The sequence below is a fragment of the Primulina huaijiensis genome, unplaced genomic scaffold (genome assembly GCF_012295235.1).
Source record: "Primulina huaijiensis isolate GDHJ02 unplaced genomic scaffold, ASM1229523v2 scaffold40277, whole genome shotgun sequence".
Lineage (NCBI taxonomy): Eukaryota > Viridiplantae > Streptophyta > Magnoliopsida > Lamiales > Gesneriaceae > Primulina > Primulina huaijiensis.
This window is the reverse complement of record NW_027359516.1, coordinates 316,541-334,465: the sequence shown is the minus strand read 5'-3', so window position 1 is coordinate 334,465 and position 17,925 is coordinate 316,541. Positions and strand designations below refer to the sequence as shown.

The following is a 17,925-nucleotide window of genomic DNA, read 5'->3' as shown; positions in this document are numbered from 1 at the left end:
AACTATCCAACCCGATTTCCGTTTTATCGTTGTAAATTAGTATATTTATTTAAACAAAAAAGTTAACCCCAAGCGTTGTTTGGAGGAATTGGCGCGAATGGGTTTTAATTATTTTCGCGCCTCGTTTATTTAAAATAAATTGATTTAAAAATGTTAAATATTCACATATATATATATATTATTATAAATTATTTTGTATATATTTTCAGCTGAACAAATTTCGAGCTAGTTTTTTAGTCACCATATGTGTGTGTGTGTGTGACAATGTAAAATAGATGTTGTAAAAGATGAGTCATGTGTTTATTTTGTTCACATTTTATGTTTTAAATTTGCATTTAAATATTGAATTATAGGGATGAAACAAATAAGTGGTGATATATTATATTTTTCTGACGATGATGAGAGTTTACAAGCGATTTCAATTAAAATAGTTCTTTTTTATATGAGCAGGTCTCATGTGAGACGGTTGGGAGATTTATATTCTTAAGACGGATCGACTAGATCCATATTTGAGTAAAAAGTAATACTTTGTACACAGAGAGTAATATGTTTCATGAATCAGGTCGAGTATAAAATTCGTCTCATAAAATTGACACGTGAGATGATCTCATAAATTTTTTTGTGTTTTTACATTGGATTTTAATTAATTTGGGGTTATCAAAATATCTTATATACATGTGAATGTTAGGATGAACATANTTTTAATATGTTGTACACTTATCGACATACTTGATAGATAAGTGACATATCATTGATACACATATAAATGTAAACTTCAAGTGTCCCGCATATCAAAACTTTATATATAAGAACATAAAATATCGATGATTGTTCCAGATATATTACCACTGGGCCTCATTTAAAACTATACTACGTTTTGACCACAAGCCCAAAATATCATTTAAGAACAAAAATGGCTAGGGGCAATAGAGTACGTGTCGTTTATAATTCGACATTGGTGCATTGGAATTTGGATAGCAGTATTTACACTTCATATTCTACCGTCCATATTTCACCATCATATTTTACAAGTTGACAAAATTACCCCTTAATTATTTCTTTAAATTATTAAACCACTAATAGTATATACCATAAATAGATAATTGAAATCGATTAATAATTTCACTAAAAAAATACTAATCAAGTATCTCTATTAAAATTAAAATTTACAGTATCCATTTAAAATTAATGTTAATATTTAACAAAAATACAATAATAATAATCGATATAGTTTTGTTCTTAAACTAGTTTTGATTTTAATTTATGTAATCTTATATTTGTTTGCATCTCAAATTTTAAAAAATTATGTATTATTCAGATGATAAAAACCAAAATGATATTAAAAATAAACAAAAGAGAACTACAAATAAAAAAGAAGCTGTTTTTTGCAAATAAGTCGAATAATATTAATCAGGAAAGCCACATTACATGAAAATTTTGAAGAAATAATTTTATTTGAATAATAAACAACCAATAAATAGTTTTATTATTTGCCAACATGATTTTATTTTTTCTTTTTTTTCGTTTTTTAATTGAATGAATCTAAAAAATTGTTTAAAATTAATTTGTTGACGAAATAAAATATTGAATTTCTCACTTCAATAATTGAAATCCAAAGATTTCAATTACTTTTATTATTTACGATGAGACAATAGATTAAATATTAAATTCACATTTTATTTTTTTACATATTATTAATACAAACGGAATGAATTTCAAATGATATCATTATTAGATAAATTTGAAATTAATTTATTTTAAGAAATACTATATAAATAAACGAGAGTGACTTCTAAATTGATGGTCTTATTTATTTAAATCATAAAAATAAATTTGAAATTCATTGATCAAAAAACAACCTAGTTATCGACGCCTAAATCAAATTCACATAAACAAGTCAAATTCACATGAACCTCCACTCTTGTCTATCAGTTTATTTCAATCATCAATACACGACAATGTCAAGTTTTTTTTTGTCACTTCGCCTTTTGGCTGGACATAACTTCATTTTTTTTATTATCCCATTTCCCGTGCCCGAAAACCAAATCCGGTGGCCGGAACTCTAGGACACTTTTTGGTAGGCTGCCTTCATTTGAATAAAATTAAAGGCAAATCACGATAGTTGTTGGAACTGTCGAGGCCTATCATCATCGCCACACACTACAAGAATAAATGCTTATGGTGATATTAATAAATGTCATCATATCCTATCGTGGCACATTCTTACATATATATATATATTTGTTTTCGGATGGAAAGATTTAAAACTCACAAGTCCGAAAATTAGAATTTCAAGCATAACATGAATGTCAGAGATTTACATGACTAAAAATTGAACCTCGATCTATTCAAAATTTAGAATTCTAAACATAAATATAATATTTAGAACATTCGACAAATTTCAATCGCGAGATAACATGTTAAAATGTACAATATTTGACGGCTAATGAAGTGGGATATATGTCAATCCCTTGTTTACACCCAATCCTCTGATTAAATTTGACATAATTTTTGGAAATTAGAAAAGGTAATATACAATATATTAAATATAAAAATATATTTTACGTGTTACACCAATCAGATTATTTACACGATACTTAATGTAAATATGCATAAATAAATGTCGAATATGCAATTTATTATTTTATTAAGAAAATACAACACAGAACAACCAATTTGATATTCTGGTGTGTTTTATGTATTTTTCCCAGAATACCTTATAGAATTAACTACCTTTCATATTTTTTGGTTGTTTTATTCGATTTTCTAAAATACATATTTCATCTAATTGAATATGTAACACAATGATTTTAAATTAATTATCTTTATTGAAGATATTATTAACCAATAAAAGCAAATCGCAATAAATTTTGGTTTCGAAAAGTATATTGAATTTTATTTTTCAAAGTATCCCATCTCCACATTATTTTGTTTTTCTGATCATAACAAAGTAAAATCAAACCAACATGATTATATTTTATAAAAAAAATTATTACATATGGAATTAGATTATATATTAATATTTAATATATACATGTAGTTCTTATATAAAATTATTCGTATATATATATAATATTGACTTTTTTTAATTACCAAAATTCGATATTGTGATGGCAAAGGTGCTATTAATATTTTTTTAAAAAATACCATAAACGTCATATTAATTGAACATCTATAACTAAATTTGTAGGACCTAAGTAGAAATTTGCCTTGAAAAAGTTACCGGCAATAGTAGAAGTCAAAACTTGACCAAATAATGATTATAAAATCTCCCTTAATTTCTTTTCCCCATTGCTCATCGTGTCACATCTTTTCTTCCCTGTTCACAATCACAATGCCACTGTACTTCGATCTCTCTCCCCCGTTCACACCAAATGGGACGAGATAAGAATCACTGATTGGCCCGAACTGATCCTAGAAACAGCAGAAAACGGGGTGTAAAACGAAGGATATTGCAATTTTTTGAGCAGTTTTTCTGCTCAATCTTTACGCTGTTTCTTGATAAAGCTATAGAGGAAAATGGCTGAAGTTTCTGCGCAGACGTTTATACCCGAGTCATTTCCGGGGTACACGGCAGATGTAGCGGGGCAGATTGGTCTCCTATGGGAGCTAATCAAGGCGCCATTGATCGTTCCGCTGTTGAGAATCTGCGTGTACATTTGCTTGGCAATGTCAATTATGGTGTTCATGGAAAGGCTTTACATGGGAGTCGTTATCATTCTGGTGAAGCTCTTCTGGAAAAAGCCTGAGAAAAGGTACAAATGGGAGCCGATGAAGGACGATTTGGAGATGGGAAACGGTGCTTTTCCAATGGTTCTCGTTCAGATCCCTATGTTCAATGAAAAGGAGGTGTGTATTTTCATTGTTTTTGCTCTGTTTTTTCTGTTTTCGCTCTCTGGCTCCATTTGTATTTATGATTGGATAAAAATGGTTGATTTTTGTTCGTATTTTGTGGGTTTTGGCAGGTTTACAAGATCTCCATTGGTGCAGCTTGTAATCTTTCATGGCCGTCTGATAGGCTGGTGATTCAAGTGCTGGATGATTCTACTGATCTTGTCGTTAAGGTACATTTGGTGCTATCAGTTTCTTGAAATTAGATTAAGAATCCACACTGTTTTAATTTCTCAAAAGAACCTCTTTTATTTTGAAAAAAAAAATTATTCAAGGGTGAATGTACTTTTAAGTTGTCTTATAATATGCAATCAGCATAAGTCAAGATTGTTTTTTGCTTCAAGTTTTCCACACTTTTTCCCAATCATTGGTTTATAATTTCTTCCCTTTTACATATAATAATGACCCATATTTACTACTCACCAGTCACCAGAACTGCCATAAATAGTGGAAGTTCTTTTCACTATTTTCTCACTTTCAAATTCAGTACATTTATTATAGCATGCAATGAGAATCAAAGGATGGCCAACTGGGATTTTATGACCATAATCCCCATTTAAATATTACTATAGATTTTTCCCACAAAAAAAAAAGCAAAAATAATTTATCTGAAAAGTTGGTTCATACTCTTCCTTTCCTTTATTTAAACGGGAAATTGATCTGCAGTCCTCAGCCGTCGTTTTTTTTGTATTCAGTCCCTGGGTACTTTTTTAGTACCACATTTCCACATGAAGTGTACCACATTTCCACATGAAGTGTACCACAATTTTGTGGGTAGGGAGTGAACCCAAAGAAATGTTTTGATTGGGGATTTTTCACCAACTTCCCCTATTTTAAACCGTATTGGTCTATTTATTTATGTCAAAAAACGTCCATCTACATATTAAACATTGCATTTTCTTTTTCTTTTCTCCCCTAAATCACAAAATATTTTTGACGAAAAAATAATTAGTAAACAAATTGTCAAATTGGTAATAAAAAATAAGAAGTAAATGAATTGGTTGGGATTGATTTGGTCACTAAATACGTGCGTTAACGTTGTAGGACATGGTCGAAAAGGAGTGTTTAAGGTGGGCAAGTAAGGGCATTAACGCAGTCTACCAAATTCGAGAAACTAGGGGTGGATACAAAGCTGGTGCGCTGAAGGAGGGTTTGAAACACGATTATGTCAAGGCATGCGACTATGTCGTCATCTTCGATGCCGATTTCCGACCCGAACCGGACTTTCTCCGTAGAGCCGTTCCGTTTTTGATCCACAACTCGGATGTCGCCCTAGTGCAATCCCGTTGGAGGTTCGGTAAGTGTCCAAATATTGACTTTAACTATAAATAACGAGGGAGTATATTTGGATATATCAGTTAATATTTTTTTTCTTCAAAGAAATTAGAGATTGAAAACAATATAATAAAGCAAATCATATAACAATTGGATGCTATATTTAAATAACTCTTGATTTCATCGTGAATAATTATTGATCCCCATATTCTATAATTAGAGATTTTTTTTAATAAAAAAATGGCTTTTAATATCCACTACTCATCAATGAATATTGATGCTTTAAGGGTTTGTGCATATATGAGTACCGGGACAAAAATTGATGGAATCATCATAATTATTGGCAATTTAACGTCGTTTGGCTCGTAGAGTGTTTGGTACGGTAAACTTCGATAGATTTAACATTCGAGAAAATAAATTAAATTTTTTAAAGTGGTAATAATTTACAGGTTGTTCTTTCGCGACCTACTTTAAATTGTTAAGTCACGTGGCATCTGAAATATATGAATTGGACCACCTTGATGCCTCCTTTTTATTTCCAAACGTACATCAAATATTGTTAGATTTTGGTTACCAATGTTACCCTAAAACATATGTTGTCTTTAAAAAATTCATGTGAACTTCCTTTATTCTTTTTTAATCAGTGCATGTGAGCTCCCATCCTGATAGGAATATGATTCTTGTTTTTGGGTACTAAAACTTTGGTAATTTTCCAACTTTCAAAGAAATGTTGTGACCGTTATAACCGAGCGTTCGGCATCCTATCGACATTTTCAGGTGCTAATATCAAAATTTTTTAAATCGTAGGTAGTCCAATCGTCAAGTTTCGATTATTTTCTTACGTGATTTTTGACGACAAATAAAATAAAATTTTTTTGATACATATTATGATTTTTCAGTGAATTCGGATGAATGCTTGCTGACAAGAATGCAAGAGATGTCACTAGACTACCATTTCAAAGTTGAACAAGAAGTTGGATCGTCCACTCATGCCTTCTTCGGCTTTAACGGTAAATCAACAATAGCTAAATGATACGATCAATGTGACTGATGGAATTCTGTGCCAATCGACGCTTGTGGTGTGACAAATTTATTCTGAAATCTATGAAAATTTATATATAAAGTCAGCAGAGACACATTCGAGGATCATGGATCCGAGTAAAGTAAACACAACCACATGAGACGGGCAGCAATTCCCTAGTGCAGTCTATCGTCTAGCGAAAATGATTAATTAAACCCGAGTTGCTTGATGAATCTTATGCGTGCTACCATTGTGTTTGGTCGAAGATTTTAACTTTGCTCTGTCTTGGAACATTAGCCATGCATGCAATATAATTCACTTAGTAGCATGATCTCCAGGAACTGGTGGGATATGGAGAATCTCAGCCATCAACGAGGCCGGAGGGTGGAATGACAGAACCACGGTAGAGGACATGGATCTCGCTATCCGAGCTGGTCTCAAGGGTTGGAAATTTGTGTACTTAGGTGACCTCCAGGTACATACATACATACATACATATATTATTTAGTCAATTGCCAGCAGATGAATTTGATCAAGAAATCTGTTTTTTGACAGGTGAAGAGTGAACTTCCTAGTACTTTTAAAGCCTTCCGATTCCAGCAACACCGGTGGTCTTGCGGACCTGCCAATTTATTCAGAAAAATGTTCCTAGATATAGTTCGAAACAAGGTTTTTTTAGGAAGAATATTAACTTTAAATTTTACAGTTTAAATTTCATGTTACTGTACTACAACTTTGCTGAATCTTTACAATTTTCGTGTGCAGAAAGTATCACTGTACAAGAAGTTCTATGTGATATACAGCTTCTTCTTCGTCCGAAAGATCATAGCCCATATGTTCACTTTCTTCTTTTACTGCGTCGTCCTGCCATTTTCGATACTGGTCCCGGAAGTTGATGTGCCCAAATGGGGAGCCATTTACATTCCTTGCATCATCACTGCTCTTAATTCAGTCGGGACTCCGAGGTATATACATATACGACACAATGATACGAATCTTTCTTTCGATATTTTTGTCAAGTCTTGTTCTAAGAAGTTTTGATGCAATCTTGTGTCGATTTTAAATTTTCAGGTCATTCCATCTACTGTTCTACTGGGTTCTATTCGAGAACGTGATGTCGTTCCACCGCACAAAGGCTACGTTCATCGGTTTGCTCGAGGCGAAGAGGGTTAATGAATGGGTGGTGACTGAAAAACTTGGAGATGCTCTTAAGAACAAAACCAACACCAAGAATGTTTCCCCAAAGAAGCAACTATTCAAGTTTCTCGGAGACCGGTAATATATCCAATAACCGATGACTTGTAATTAATTATTCATACCTATTTTGTACCATAAATGTCAAGTTACTTGGTTTATCCAGAATACAAGTGCACGAGCTCGGGTTCGCCGTGTTTCTTTTCATCTGCGGGTGTTACGACTTCCTCTATGGAAAGAACTGCTATTTCATATACCTATTCCTTCAAGTCATCACCTTCACCATCGCCGGATTCGGCTATGTCGGCACCATAGTCCCGAGTTAATTAATTTGTCCTCTCTTAGTTTGAGTGAACATGGATCCCCATTAGATATTGATCCATTAAAAAATTATATACTGAAAAGGGAACTTGAGTTCAATTGATCTGAAAACCTCTTGCTTACCGCCAGCGAAATGGGTAAAAAGCATCGATGTATCAAGAAAGAGTTGGAGACCAGAGTTAGGAAAAATAATATAATTTATTATTGGGGCCTGTAGTTTGTGTGACATTGTATATCATTATCATATATTAATATAATATACATTTAATTTAAGCATTTTTTTTAATGAATTATAGCGTGATATAAAATATATTATTTATTACAAGGAAAATTGCAAACTTTGGTTATGTTAGTTGACTTATGTTTAAGTTTTAGTTATACAATTTGTTAATGATTGATTTTCATCAAGTCACTTGAAAAAAATTTTTGTTATATTTTTCTTCAGAAGACACTAAAACTATCAAATATTGCTTATTTGATATTGATGATTTCCTATATTATCATATAATGATAATAAACTTATATCAATATTTTTGGATTAAATAAATGTCTCACATGATTGATTCGTCATACGGTTTTAGAAGACTTTTTGTGTACCCAAGACTCATGAAATAATACTTCAATTAATTTTGATTAGAGATATACTTGTGGTGGGTCTAATCCTATGATTATTTTAATCGATTTTATTTTTTCTATCTTGTCGCAATCACTTAGGAGACAATGACTTTAGATCATCTTGACCAAACTTTTTGACCGGGACATTAGCATTTATACAGAAGAAACAAAAGCCATTTGGTATAAATACATACAAATATTTTAAGTAAATATTAATATTTCTTCTAAGTAATCAGCTTCTCAAAATAAAATTTCATCACTTCTGTAAAACTTACTCAAATATTATAAGATTCAAGAATGATAATTTTTTCGTGTTGGTTGCTTAGAAGTTAGAAAGATAACCGTCTCTCTTTACATATGAAAACAAGAATTACGAATTGCGACGAGGTAGTAATAACATTGTTATTTAAATATTTTAAACTTGTTTCCAGAAAATGATGTTTCAATTTAACCGCTCTTTTGATATAATTTTTTATGGATATACGATTAATGAGAATCGAACACGAGAAATGGACCTACCGAATTTACATTGCCCCAACAGTGGACACACGAAATATCAGTGTCACGCACGAAATTAGGTTGGTTGAAGTGTCCTCTCGAATCGGCTGTTGATTAATAATTGCCACTGGAAACCTGTCTCTTCTTTTTTGTTCTATTAATTAATAGTAAAAAAGAAGGGGAAAAAAATGCAATTTAATTAGCTGATAAATAAATGCAACAACTCAATCAATGAGTGACAGCTCAATTCAATTGTAAAATAAAAAAGTTAGAGAACATCTCAACCCATGATGTACATGTCTGGCAACATTCATTATTTTGCATCACCATCTTGGAATATTCTGAATCTTGGTGGACGTTTTATCAATATGGTTATAATTTTCAATAATTTTTTATGGGTACGAGTTAGAACTTAGTGTCATTGTCTGTTTTCGACGTACAATTTTTAACAGTTTGTAGTTCTTGGGTTAGAGTCGGAGTTTAGACCTTTTGGGTAAAATCTTTAGATTTGAGTAGTCACAAATGAACTACGACTCTGTGTTTAGTATATGTAGACGGAGTTTGCTTTTATGTGCAACTTCAAGTATAGGCATTGCCGTAGACCAGTTGGATTTGTTCCATGCTAAAGCGAGGAATATTACTCTAATTGTTAATCTAATGTTTCATGTGAGACCACTCGTAACAGCTATGCGAGCTAGTTGATTGCCAACAAAAATCATTTCATATTGATGGTTGAACTTTTGGAGCTGGAAATCGAAGATTTTCTAGATATTTAAGATAAGATTTCAAAACCCCAACGATGAAAATTATCTTTTAGAAAATAATATTTGTTTGTGTATCTATGATTGTCACTGTTTTTTTTCTTGTAGATATTATCACATTACAATTGGAACCTGGGCGAAAGGGCTTGCATGAAGTCGAATGGGCCGATGGTTATCGACTTTTGTACGAGAAAAGTAAATTCTATAGGAGATTTTTTTTTTTTTTATTTAGAATCAAAAATTTTTTTTTTGAGTGGTTAGAATCAATTTTTTTTTAGCCCTGAAAAAGTGTCGGGAGTTCAATCTTATACACTCAATTTAGGGATTAACAGAATATGAAAAGAATTAGAAGTAAAATATTTTAAAATTTTATTTTACCGAAATGGTGGCTGTGGGGTTCGAACCCACGCGCACTTGTGTGCAGAAGATCTTAAGTCTTCCCCCTTAACCTCTCGGGCAAACCACCACGTGTGTGCCACTTCGTCCGATTATTTATTATTTTAACGTATATTTTATTAAAACGTTGTCGTTTTAGATCAGTCGAGAAGCTTCTGTCGATGGACCGTCCTCGAATCAAATTCCCCAGTTTCAATTCCAAGTCGCCACTACCAAAAACCCTAAATCCAAGCTTCCTGAATTATCATTAGATTTGTTCGAATTTAACATTGATGGCGGAACACTTGGCGTCTATATTTGGGACGGAGAAGGACAGGGTGAACTGCCCTTTTTACTTCAAAATCGGAGCTTGCAGGCACGGAGACCGTTGCTCGCGTCTACACACGAAACCCAGCATAAGCCCCACGCTGTTGCTCTCCAACATGTACCAGCGTCCCGATATGATTACCCCTGGAGTTGATGCTCAGGGTCAACTCATCGACCCTGAAAAGATGCAAGAACATTTCGAGGTAGCCCGTTTTTCATGTTTTCTTCACAATTGATAACTATATCTGGGAATGGATTCATAGATGAGTTATGCGTGAAAACTTCGGTTTTGGATTTTAATATTGGCCGGATGCATGTTCTTTTTTGTATTTTTAGATTTAATTGGGGGCTTGTTTCTGAAGAAAACTTGATCAATAATTCTACTGATCTTACGTTCCATTTGTTTTTTATTTTGCTTATTTGTAATTAATGATATGCTTGTGATGCATTGCCGCTATCGGGATGGTAGATATGATGGCAGACTATCTTCCGTGACCAATCTATTGATGACTAGGTTTTTCACTTCTTATGCGCGAGGGAATAAATTTGGGATTTCACATTATGAATTGAACCCGTTATTTGTATCCTATATAAGGCTTTAAGAGATGAAACAGTTTCAAGTTAAAGGTTGAATAAATATGTATTTTTTGCTACCAAGGGATAAGAAGTTTTTACTGGCCAAATAATTTTTTAAGGGGACGCGTACATATTTTTATATTCTTTTATATTAATTATATGGTGATGGAGCTTCCAAATATGATTGTTTGGAGCTTAATTTTTATTTTGAGAAATCGTTATTTTCTTTTTTTAATATATTTTTAAACTATAAATGCTATCAAATTGCAAAATATTTATGCAATAGTTATTAGAAGTGTTTTTAGGTGCATACGTATAACCTAAATGCAAGGGACGAGGACACACACACTTATAAAATCTATGTGGCCAAAGGAATGATATGCTAGGATCTGAAAATCTCGCAATTTTTGTTTAAATATATAAACTTCACTAGTTATTATACAAGAAGAGAACAAATAGTCATTATCTGTGAGCGATAATAAATTGCTATCGTCTTACATTTCAGATTTACTATTTTTCCTTTTTAAGTGTGGTTGGTTATAAAGCATCTTGAGCCTGAAAAGCACACCAAGGACGGGGCTTTAATGTTAAGGCACGGGTTATTGAATGGCTGCACCTTAGCTTTTGGCTGGGCTCAAAGGCTTGAGCATTGCTGAGCCTTGAGCCTTGGCGCACCACTTATGGGTGTTTGATAATTATGATTTAGATTGATCGTGTCTTAGCCTCTTATGAGTTATTAAAATTGGATTTGCTACACCTGCATATTTATTGATTGTGCCGTAGCATCTTACTTCTGAGTTATTGGAAAACATATTCCCTATCATGTTGTGCTGCAGGATTTCTATGAAGACCTTTTTGAGGAACTGAACAAGCATGGAGAAATTGAAAGCCTGAACATTTGTGACAATCTGGCTGACCATATGGTATTTCTTCTGATTCATTTGAAATCTGTCATCTTTTCCCTTGAATCCCTTGTGTTAATAGCAAGCTTGTGGCAGGTTGGCAATGTTTATGTCCAGTTTAGAGAGGAAGAGCAAGCTGCAAATGCTTTGAACAGTCTGACAGGAAGATTTTATGCTGGTCATATTAATTTTGTATTTTTTTCCCATATCCCCAGTCATTTTACTTAATTGTGCTCTTCAGACTTCTGATTGTTCCTATTGACTTATCAAATCATAGTACTACATTGATCGTGATTGTTCACTGAATATGAATTTGTTTCTGAATGACCACATTTGCAGGACGGCCCATAATTGTCGATTTCTCTCCAGTGACTGATTTTCGTGAGGCAACATGTAGGCAGTATGAGGAAAATATCTGCAACCGTGGTGGTTACTGTAATTTTATGCATCTGAAGAGGATAGGCAGGTAAGTCTCTGAGTTTTTTCATCAAGCAGAACCAAGTAAAGCATAGTTAAGCTTGGCAGGATTGTTTAGTTGTGTCACACATGATAATTTGTAGGGAGTTGAGACGTCGATTGTTTGGGAGATCTCGGAGAAGGCGTAGCCGGAGCCGCAGCAGAAGCCCCTACAGGCACCGTAGCCATGAAGAGCGCTCTCATGGAGGTCGCAGTGACAGTAGAAGGGATGATGATCGAGATTACTTTGAAAGTCATAGCAGGAGGCACAGAAGCACTAGTCCCAGCCATAGGAGTGGTAGAAACAGGATCCCAGATCGCAGGAGGGATCACAGTCCTATTAGGGAAGGAAGTGAAGAGAGGCGAGCTAAAATACAGCTGTGGAACAGGGAAAGAGAAGAAGCAGAACGTGCCAACAAGGCTAATGATGGAATTGCTGATGATCGAAAAGCCAACAACCACCATGGCAATGAAAAAATTGGAGCTTATTAAGGCCAGGAGCTGGTAAAAATGCATATGGGTATTGATTATTTCACCAAGGTTTGTGCTTTTTCTCAGTCAAACATCACACCCGTCCTGAAATAAAGCTTACTGCGCATTTTCCACTGTGCAGGTGGTGTGCAGGCTTACCATCCTGTCATGTGGAATATGATAAACATATTTATTTCGTATTTCTTCAACTTCGGATCAACATGCTTGTCTTGTGTGCATGATTTTGCGAATTGGCTGTTGAGTAGTTAATTTTTTTGCATATTCGCTACATTCTTCCAATTTTGCATGTTCTGGTAACCAATCTTAATGGGTTACTCTTCCCTTTCTGTATTCCTCTCCTTTTCCTTCTGCCTCCCTGCGTTTTCCTCTGCGGAACTTTTCTCCTTACTGATGCATTGATATTTTCTAAATTCCAGGCTCCTTGACACGCCCTGTCTCTCTTCCTTTCAAGATACTTCTTTTTCTGTCAGGCGGTTTCGTAAATTTTTTTGTGAGGAGAAATTCATAGTGCAGTTTTATCTTGTGCACACAATTTGTATTAGTATTATGTTCATCATTATTTAGTAGTTTTTCTGGACATATGCTTCAAGGATTTATGACTCAACTATACCAAGTATCAATCATCAGGTGCAGACTTGATCTGAGAAATATGAAATTGCAGCCTATTGTCTGTAAGGCATGTGAATATAATTTTGCCCACCGCTTAGGATGCAATGATCTTGGGTTCCTGACTTCTGTTGACTGTAGTAGGCTCACTATATGACTTTCAACTTGCTATATGTACTTTGAGCTTCCTATCATGCTAAATCTCTTTTCTGCACCTAGCATAATGATTAAAGAGCAAACTGTTAGCAGGTTATTGTAAATAATTTTCAAATGCATGTTTGATTGTTTTCTTTTTATCTGCTAGTGCTTGTGTTTTTGTATATGCAGTCAGGTATCCTTAGTAACCACATAACATACATTGTGAGTTTTCACTTACCTTTCCAATATCTTTTCCATAAATTTCAAAAGGTTCTCCAAAACTTACTCTGTTAACTAGTTTTGCAGGTGCAGGTTAGGTTCCTGATTATAAAGAATGACAATTTATTTTAACCAAAGCTTATGATGCAATTTTCACAGGTACTTTCTGTTGTAGCTGAAGTTTGGCTCAACACTTCTGATCGGGCTGGAATTGGCAGGTCCAGGGGTGAGTGAATCAAGGATTTTATGGAAGGCTGAAATCTTGATTCTAGAGTCGTCCAACTATGTTTAATTTAGTGAAATTATATTTCAAAACTGGGTATTTTTTTACTATGGTGGTTGTATGCTGTCAACTTGGTGAGACGGTCAGGATGATACTTAGTATGTTAAACTTTGGTATGAATTCTAGATAGTTAAGTTCTTCTTTGGAAGCATAATGTTGTTGGGTAAAACCCTCTTTCGTATCTTGTTATAGAATATGGTATCTTAATGGAGGGGTATGACAATACCGGTTTTGATCTTGAATCAAGGAAAGAGCTGTTGAGCACGAGACCGTACCGTTGTGTGGTGTCACATTGTTTTGTATCTTTTTAGGTTGGGGTGAAAGTTCTATGCATGCAGGTCGGAAGGCTGAACATGGTCTTCATCTATTACTTCCACAGCTTAACCTTTTTGAAACTTGCTCCACGTCCAATTATATACAAAGTTGGGGCAAGTTCAACCGTGCAATCCACTAGGTTTCTAATCCCCAGGCTTCGTGTTTGGAGAAAATGTAAAGCATTATCAAATCTTAGATGGTTTAAGAAAATGTAAGAACAATTAGATACCAAGGTTGGTCATATTCGAGCTAGATAGATAGATACCAAGGTTTGTCATATTTGAGCTGCAAAACGGAGGCTTCGTGGAAGATGGTTGTCGTGAATTTGTGTTTTCTAACCATATGGGATTTTATGGATTAGGACATATTTTGATCCCTTTTACTGTCGAATTTGATAATCCACAACACTTATCAGGTGAGTTGCGTATCACGCCCTAACAGGGAACCTTCTCGAGCCCAAATATTGTATATAGACGCACATATACTGCAAATGAAAATAAAAAATTATTTTAACGAAGAATAATATATATAATTTTGTGTATAATTGTTTAAAATTTATTGAATTTTTTTCTTTCCTCTAATCTAATCTTTAGTATAATTGTTTAAAATTTATTGAATTTTTTTCTTTCCTCTAATCTAATCTTTAAAATCTAATGCTACACGCTTGTATTCTATGATTTAAATGCCTTTGTTGTTATACAAGCAAATAAACGTGCATGTTCGACCGTGAATTCAGAGCCCACAAGTAACATGCGACAGATGCCAAAAAGAAATATAGATGGAAGAATTAATTAATTAATATTATTTCTTATTTATTATCTACTCTAATTTATTATGCGACTCTTGAGTTATTTTTTGATACTTTATTTTATACATTTAGAAAATGTTTTGTTTTCATATAAGATCACAAAAATATAAAAATATTATTTACTTGCATTTTAATAACACTTCTTAGCTTTATTTCAGCGAAGTTCTTTTAGAATTTTTAATATAATAAAAATAGTTTAGAACAAAATTTCAAGAAAAAAAAAATCGACAGATTTATATTTTGACAAAATTATTTTTGTACATTATTTATTATTATATGAATTGAGCCATATATTTATATATATGATGGATTTTTTAAAAATAATTCGAAAATATATTTTTGTACATTATTTATTATTATATGAATTGACTATTGAGCCATAGACTTGTATATATGATGGATTTTTGGAATATTACCCTAAACATTATCAAAAAATATAAAATTATCCTTTTAGGCCGAATTGGGGGGAGAAAATTGTATAAGTAGTCGAGATTGTTAATTTATGCAGGTTATACCGGTATTATTAGAGTATTTACTAAGAGAATTTATATAATTCTTTGTTTGTAAATATATTGACGAATCAGTTGTTCAAATAGTCTTAAAATTTTTTTAAAAAATCAAATTAGAAGTAAATTCAAAGTATATAAATATTAATTCCAATTAAAATAACTATAAATAAATCATTCAACTATTTTCCACCTGTAACTTGGATCTTTTTTTTAAAATGTATTTATACATGATTCAACACATTATATGTATTGGACTGAAATAAAATCGAACCCAGTTTCTTATATTTTTATACTATGAAACTGAGTTGTAAAAATATTCTAAACTACAAACTGAATCTAACCGATTTACAGGTCTAAGATATTTGTAATAAATTGTGGATTTTTACAGCAAAAAATCCATGAAATCGAGCCAAGGCATCACCTTCTTGCTACCCGCATCAGCTTCACTTGAACAGCGCGAATTCGACGTCGTTACAGCGCCGCATGCAGTATTATCCACCGCGGCCGCTGTTTTTGGACAGAGGAAGAAGTTTCTTGATCCCAATTCCTGTATCTTCGCCGAGCGATCTAAACCTGTTGGACGACACGATTTAATTATCCTTTTTTCGATTTACTGATTGATAAGTTCATTCTTGAATCTCTCTGTGGAATATATATATATATATAATTTATATTCAAGGAATAAATCTTACTTTCTAAGTTGAATTGTGAGAAATGGAGGTCAAAGGCTGAAGCATCGGACGAAAGAATCGGCCGCCGTGCTTCTTGCGCATACTGGCGCATTGCAGCCGCGATCAAATCCTCCACCGTGGCCTCCAGCGAGATCAACATCTGCACCGGACCGATACTCCTCTGCACCGTCACTTTACACAGAAATTTCGTCAGCTTCGCTGGCCTCCCTCTAAGCACCATATCCTCCGCCTCGTTTCCACTGATCCTCGCACCGGGAAACAAGTCCGGCACGGTCCTCGGCCTGGGAAGCATCTCCGACGCCACCCCGGCAGCTCTGCCATGAAAAGACGACGCTTTCTCCGCCAACCTCCCTTTCTTGTTCTTCTTGTGGCCTACTTCACGCTGACTCTTCGGTGACCCCATTCGAAATATCTATACACCTATTAGTGAGTAGTTGAACAAAGGCGCCGCCGCCTATAATAAGGGGAAACGGGGCAATAGGTTTTCCGGTGAGCGGCGGCGAACATAAGCTTAATAGCAGTGTGCTGGTCGTTCTAGAGAGAGTGGTGTCTAGAGTGGTGGAGGGGGCCGGGGGAGTATATATATAAAGGGAAGATTTTCAGGATTGGGTATCAAGGAAGATTCATTCAGACGTGGATAAACATATCAAATATTATATGGAAAAATTTTAGGATTGAGTTTCAAGGAAGATCCTCCTCGAGTTTTTATTGGTATGAAATTTTTTTAAACATATTAAATTTGATACAAAACAATGATGCAATAGATAATGTTCTCGTTGCAATAATTTTTCTCTAATTATTTATATATTTAAATTGACAGATAACATTAAAAAGAGATTTAATTATATTCAATGATATTTTTGTAATTAATATATAAACTTGCGTATAATCTTAACTATACATCCGTGGAAAAAAAGTAATAAAAAATGTTATCTAAGATATTTTGCCTTGTGAGTGGGTAAAGAATTAGATCGGAAGAATNTCTAGCATATGGTAGATTTTTTTTTATTCATAAACACATCAAAGGAGAGAGGGGTGAGTATAAAAAAGGAAAAAACAAAAAAATTCATCTTCATATCAAAAATGGTTTTTACCTTAATAAAATAGCAAGATATATTGTATATACTCGAAACACACTAACAGTTGGATACAACGAAACAATCCGCACTTGATCACTTCATCCTAATAGTTGAACAAGTATCCGTTACAGTGTTAATAAAAAAACAAGATATATTGTATATACTCGAAACACACTAGCACTTGGACACAACGAAACAATCCGCACTTGATCACTTCATCCTAATAGTTTAACAAGTATTCGTTACAGTATTGCGTATTATAGAGTCAGTGAATCATGTGTGAACCTCACATGATGTATATATGATCCAACATAATATACACCTGATCCAACATTCCCTAATAGTTCATTTAAAAAAAGTTTTATCATTATTTTAAAGGTTAGTTTTCATATCTTGTCTGAATATATCAAATTCAATTTTATTCACACATTCTTATTCAACTAGGTAAGGGGCACCTCAAAAATTGAGGTGTCTTACTCAGGTTTATAGTTAAATATATGAGCATTTATATTTGTCTCTAGACAAACTAATCATGTGTTCATATTTGTGTAGGTCTTATTTAATAATTTAAT

General features: G+C 33.5%; 3 protein-coding genes and 1 non-coding gene across 7 annotated transcripts; 2 read left to right on the top strand and 2 right to left on the bottom strand.

The window, feature by feature from the left end:
- The first annotated feature begins 3,291 nt into the window (after positions 1-3,291).
- On the top strand, positions 3,292-7,896 carry LOC140969215 (glucomannan 4-beta-mannosyltransferase 2-like). Its single transcript, XM_073430490.1, has 9 exons — positions 3,292-3,849; positions 3,966-4,064; positions 4,936-5,188; positions 6,066-6,176; positions 6,526-6,662; positions 6,743-6,856; positions 6,953-7,152; positions 7,259-7,462; positions 7,548-7,896. Exons 1-9 carry the CDS (start codon positions 3,520-3,522, stop codon positions 7,705-7,707), a joined length of 1,608 nt encoding a protein of 535 aa, XP_073286591.1. The 5' UTR covers positions 3,292-3,519; the 3' UTR covers positions 7,708-7,896.
- A 2,063-nt stretch (positions 7,897-9,959) lies between these two features.
- On the bottom strand, positions 9,960-10,042 carry TRNAL-UAA (transfer RNA leucine (anticodon UAA)). Its single transcript has one exon. It is a non-coding gene; the product is annotated as a tRNA-Leu (tRNA).
- Positions 10,043-10,129: 87 nt separating this feature from the next.
- LOC140969233 (splicing factor U2af small subunit B-like) lies at positions 10,130-14,119 on the top strand. 4 transcript variants are annotated; one of them, XR_012173905.1, is made up of 6 exons: positions 10,130-10,481; positions 11,691-11,777; positions 11,853-11,934; positions 12,096-12,222; positions 12,317-12,769; positions 13,843-14,119. XR_012173905.1 is itself a non-coding variant. In XM_073430527.1 (6 exons), exons 1-5 carry the CDS (start codon positions 10,245-10,247, stop codon positions 12,702-12,704), a joined length of 921 nt encoding a protein of 306 aa, XP_073286628.1. In that variant the 5' UTR covers positions 10,130-10,244; the 3' UTR covers positions 12,705-12,752; positions 13,827-14,119. The 4 variants fall into 4 exon arrangements, 3 of the variants coding, with proteins under 3 accessions (XP_073286628.1, XP_073286627.1, XP_073286626.1); XM_073430527.1 differs by having other exon boundaries at positions 12,317-12,752; positions 13,827-14,119; XM_073430526.1 differs by having other exon boundaries at positions 12,317-12,752; positions 12,826-14,119.
- A 1,661-nt stretch (positions 14,120-15,780) lies between these two features.
- LOC140969288 (uncharacterized) lies at positions 15,781-16,840 on the bottom strand. Its single transcript, XM_073430601.1, has 2 exons — positions 16,275-16,840; positions 15,781-16,155 (listed from the first exon to the last, which is right to left on the bottom strand). Exons 1-2 carry the CDS (start codon positions 16,675-16,677, stop codon positions 15,965-15,967), a joined length of 594 nt encoding a protein of 197 aa, XP_073286702.1. The 5' UTR covers positions 16,678-16,840; the 3' UTR covers positions 15,781-15,964.
- Positions 16,841-17,925: the final 1,085 nt, after the last annotated feature.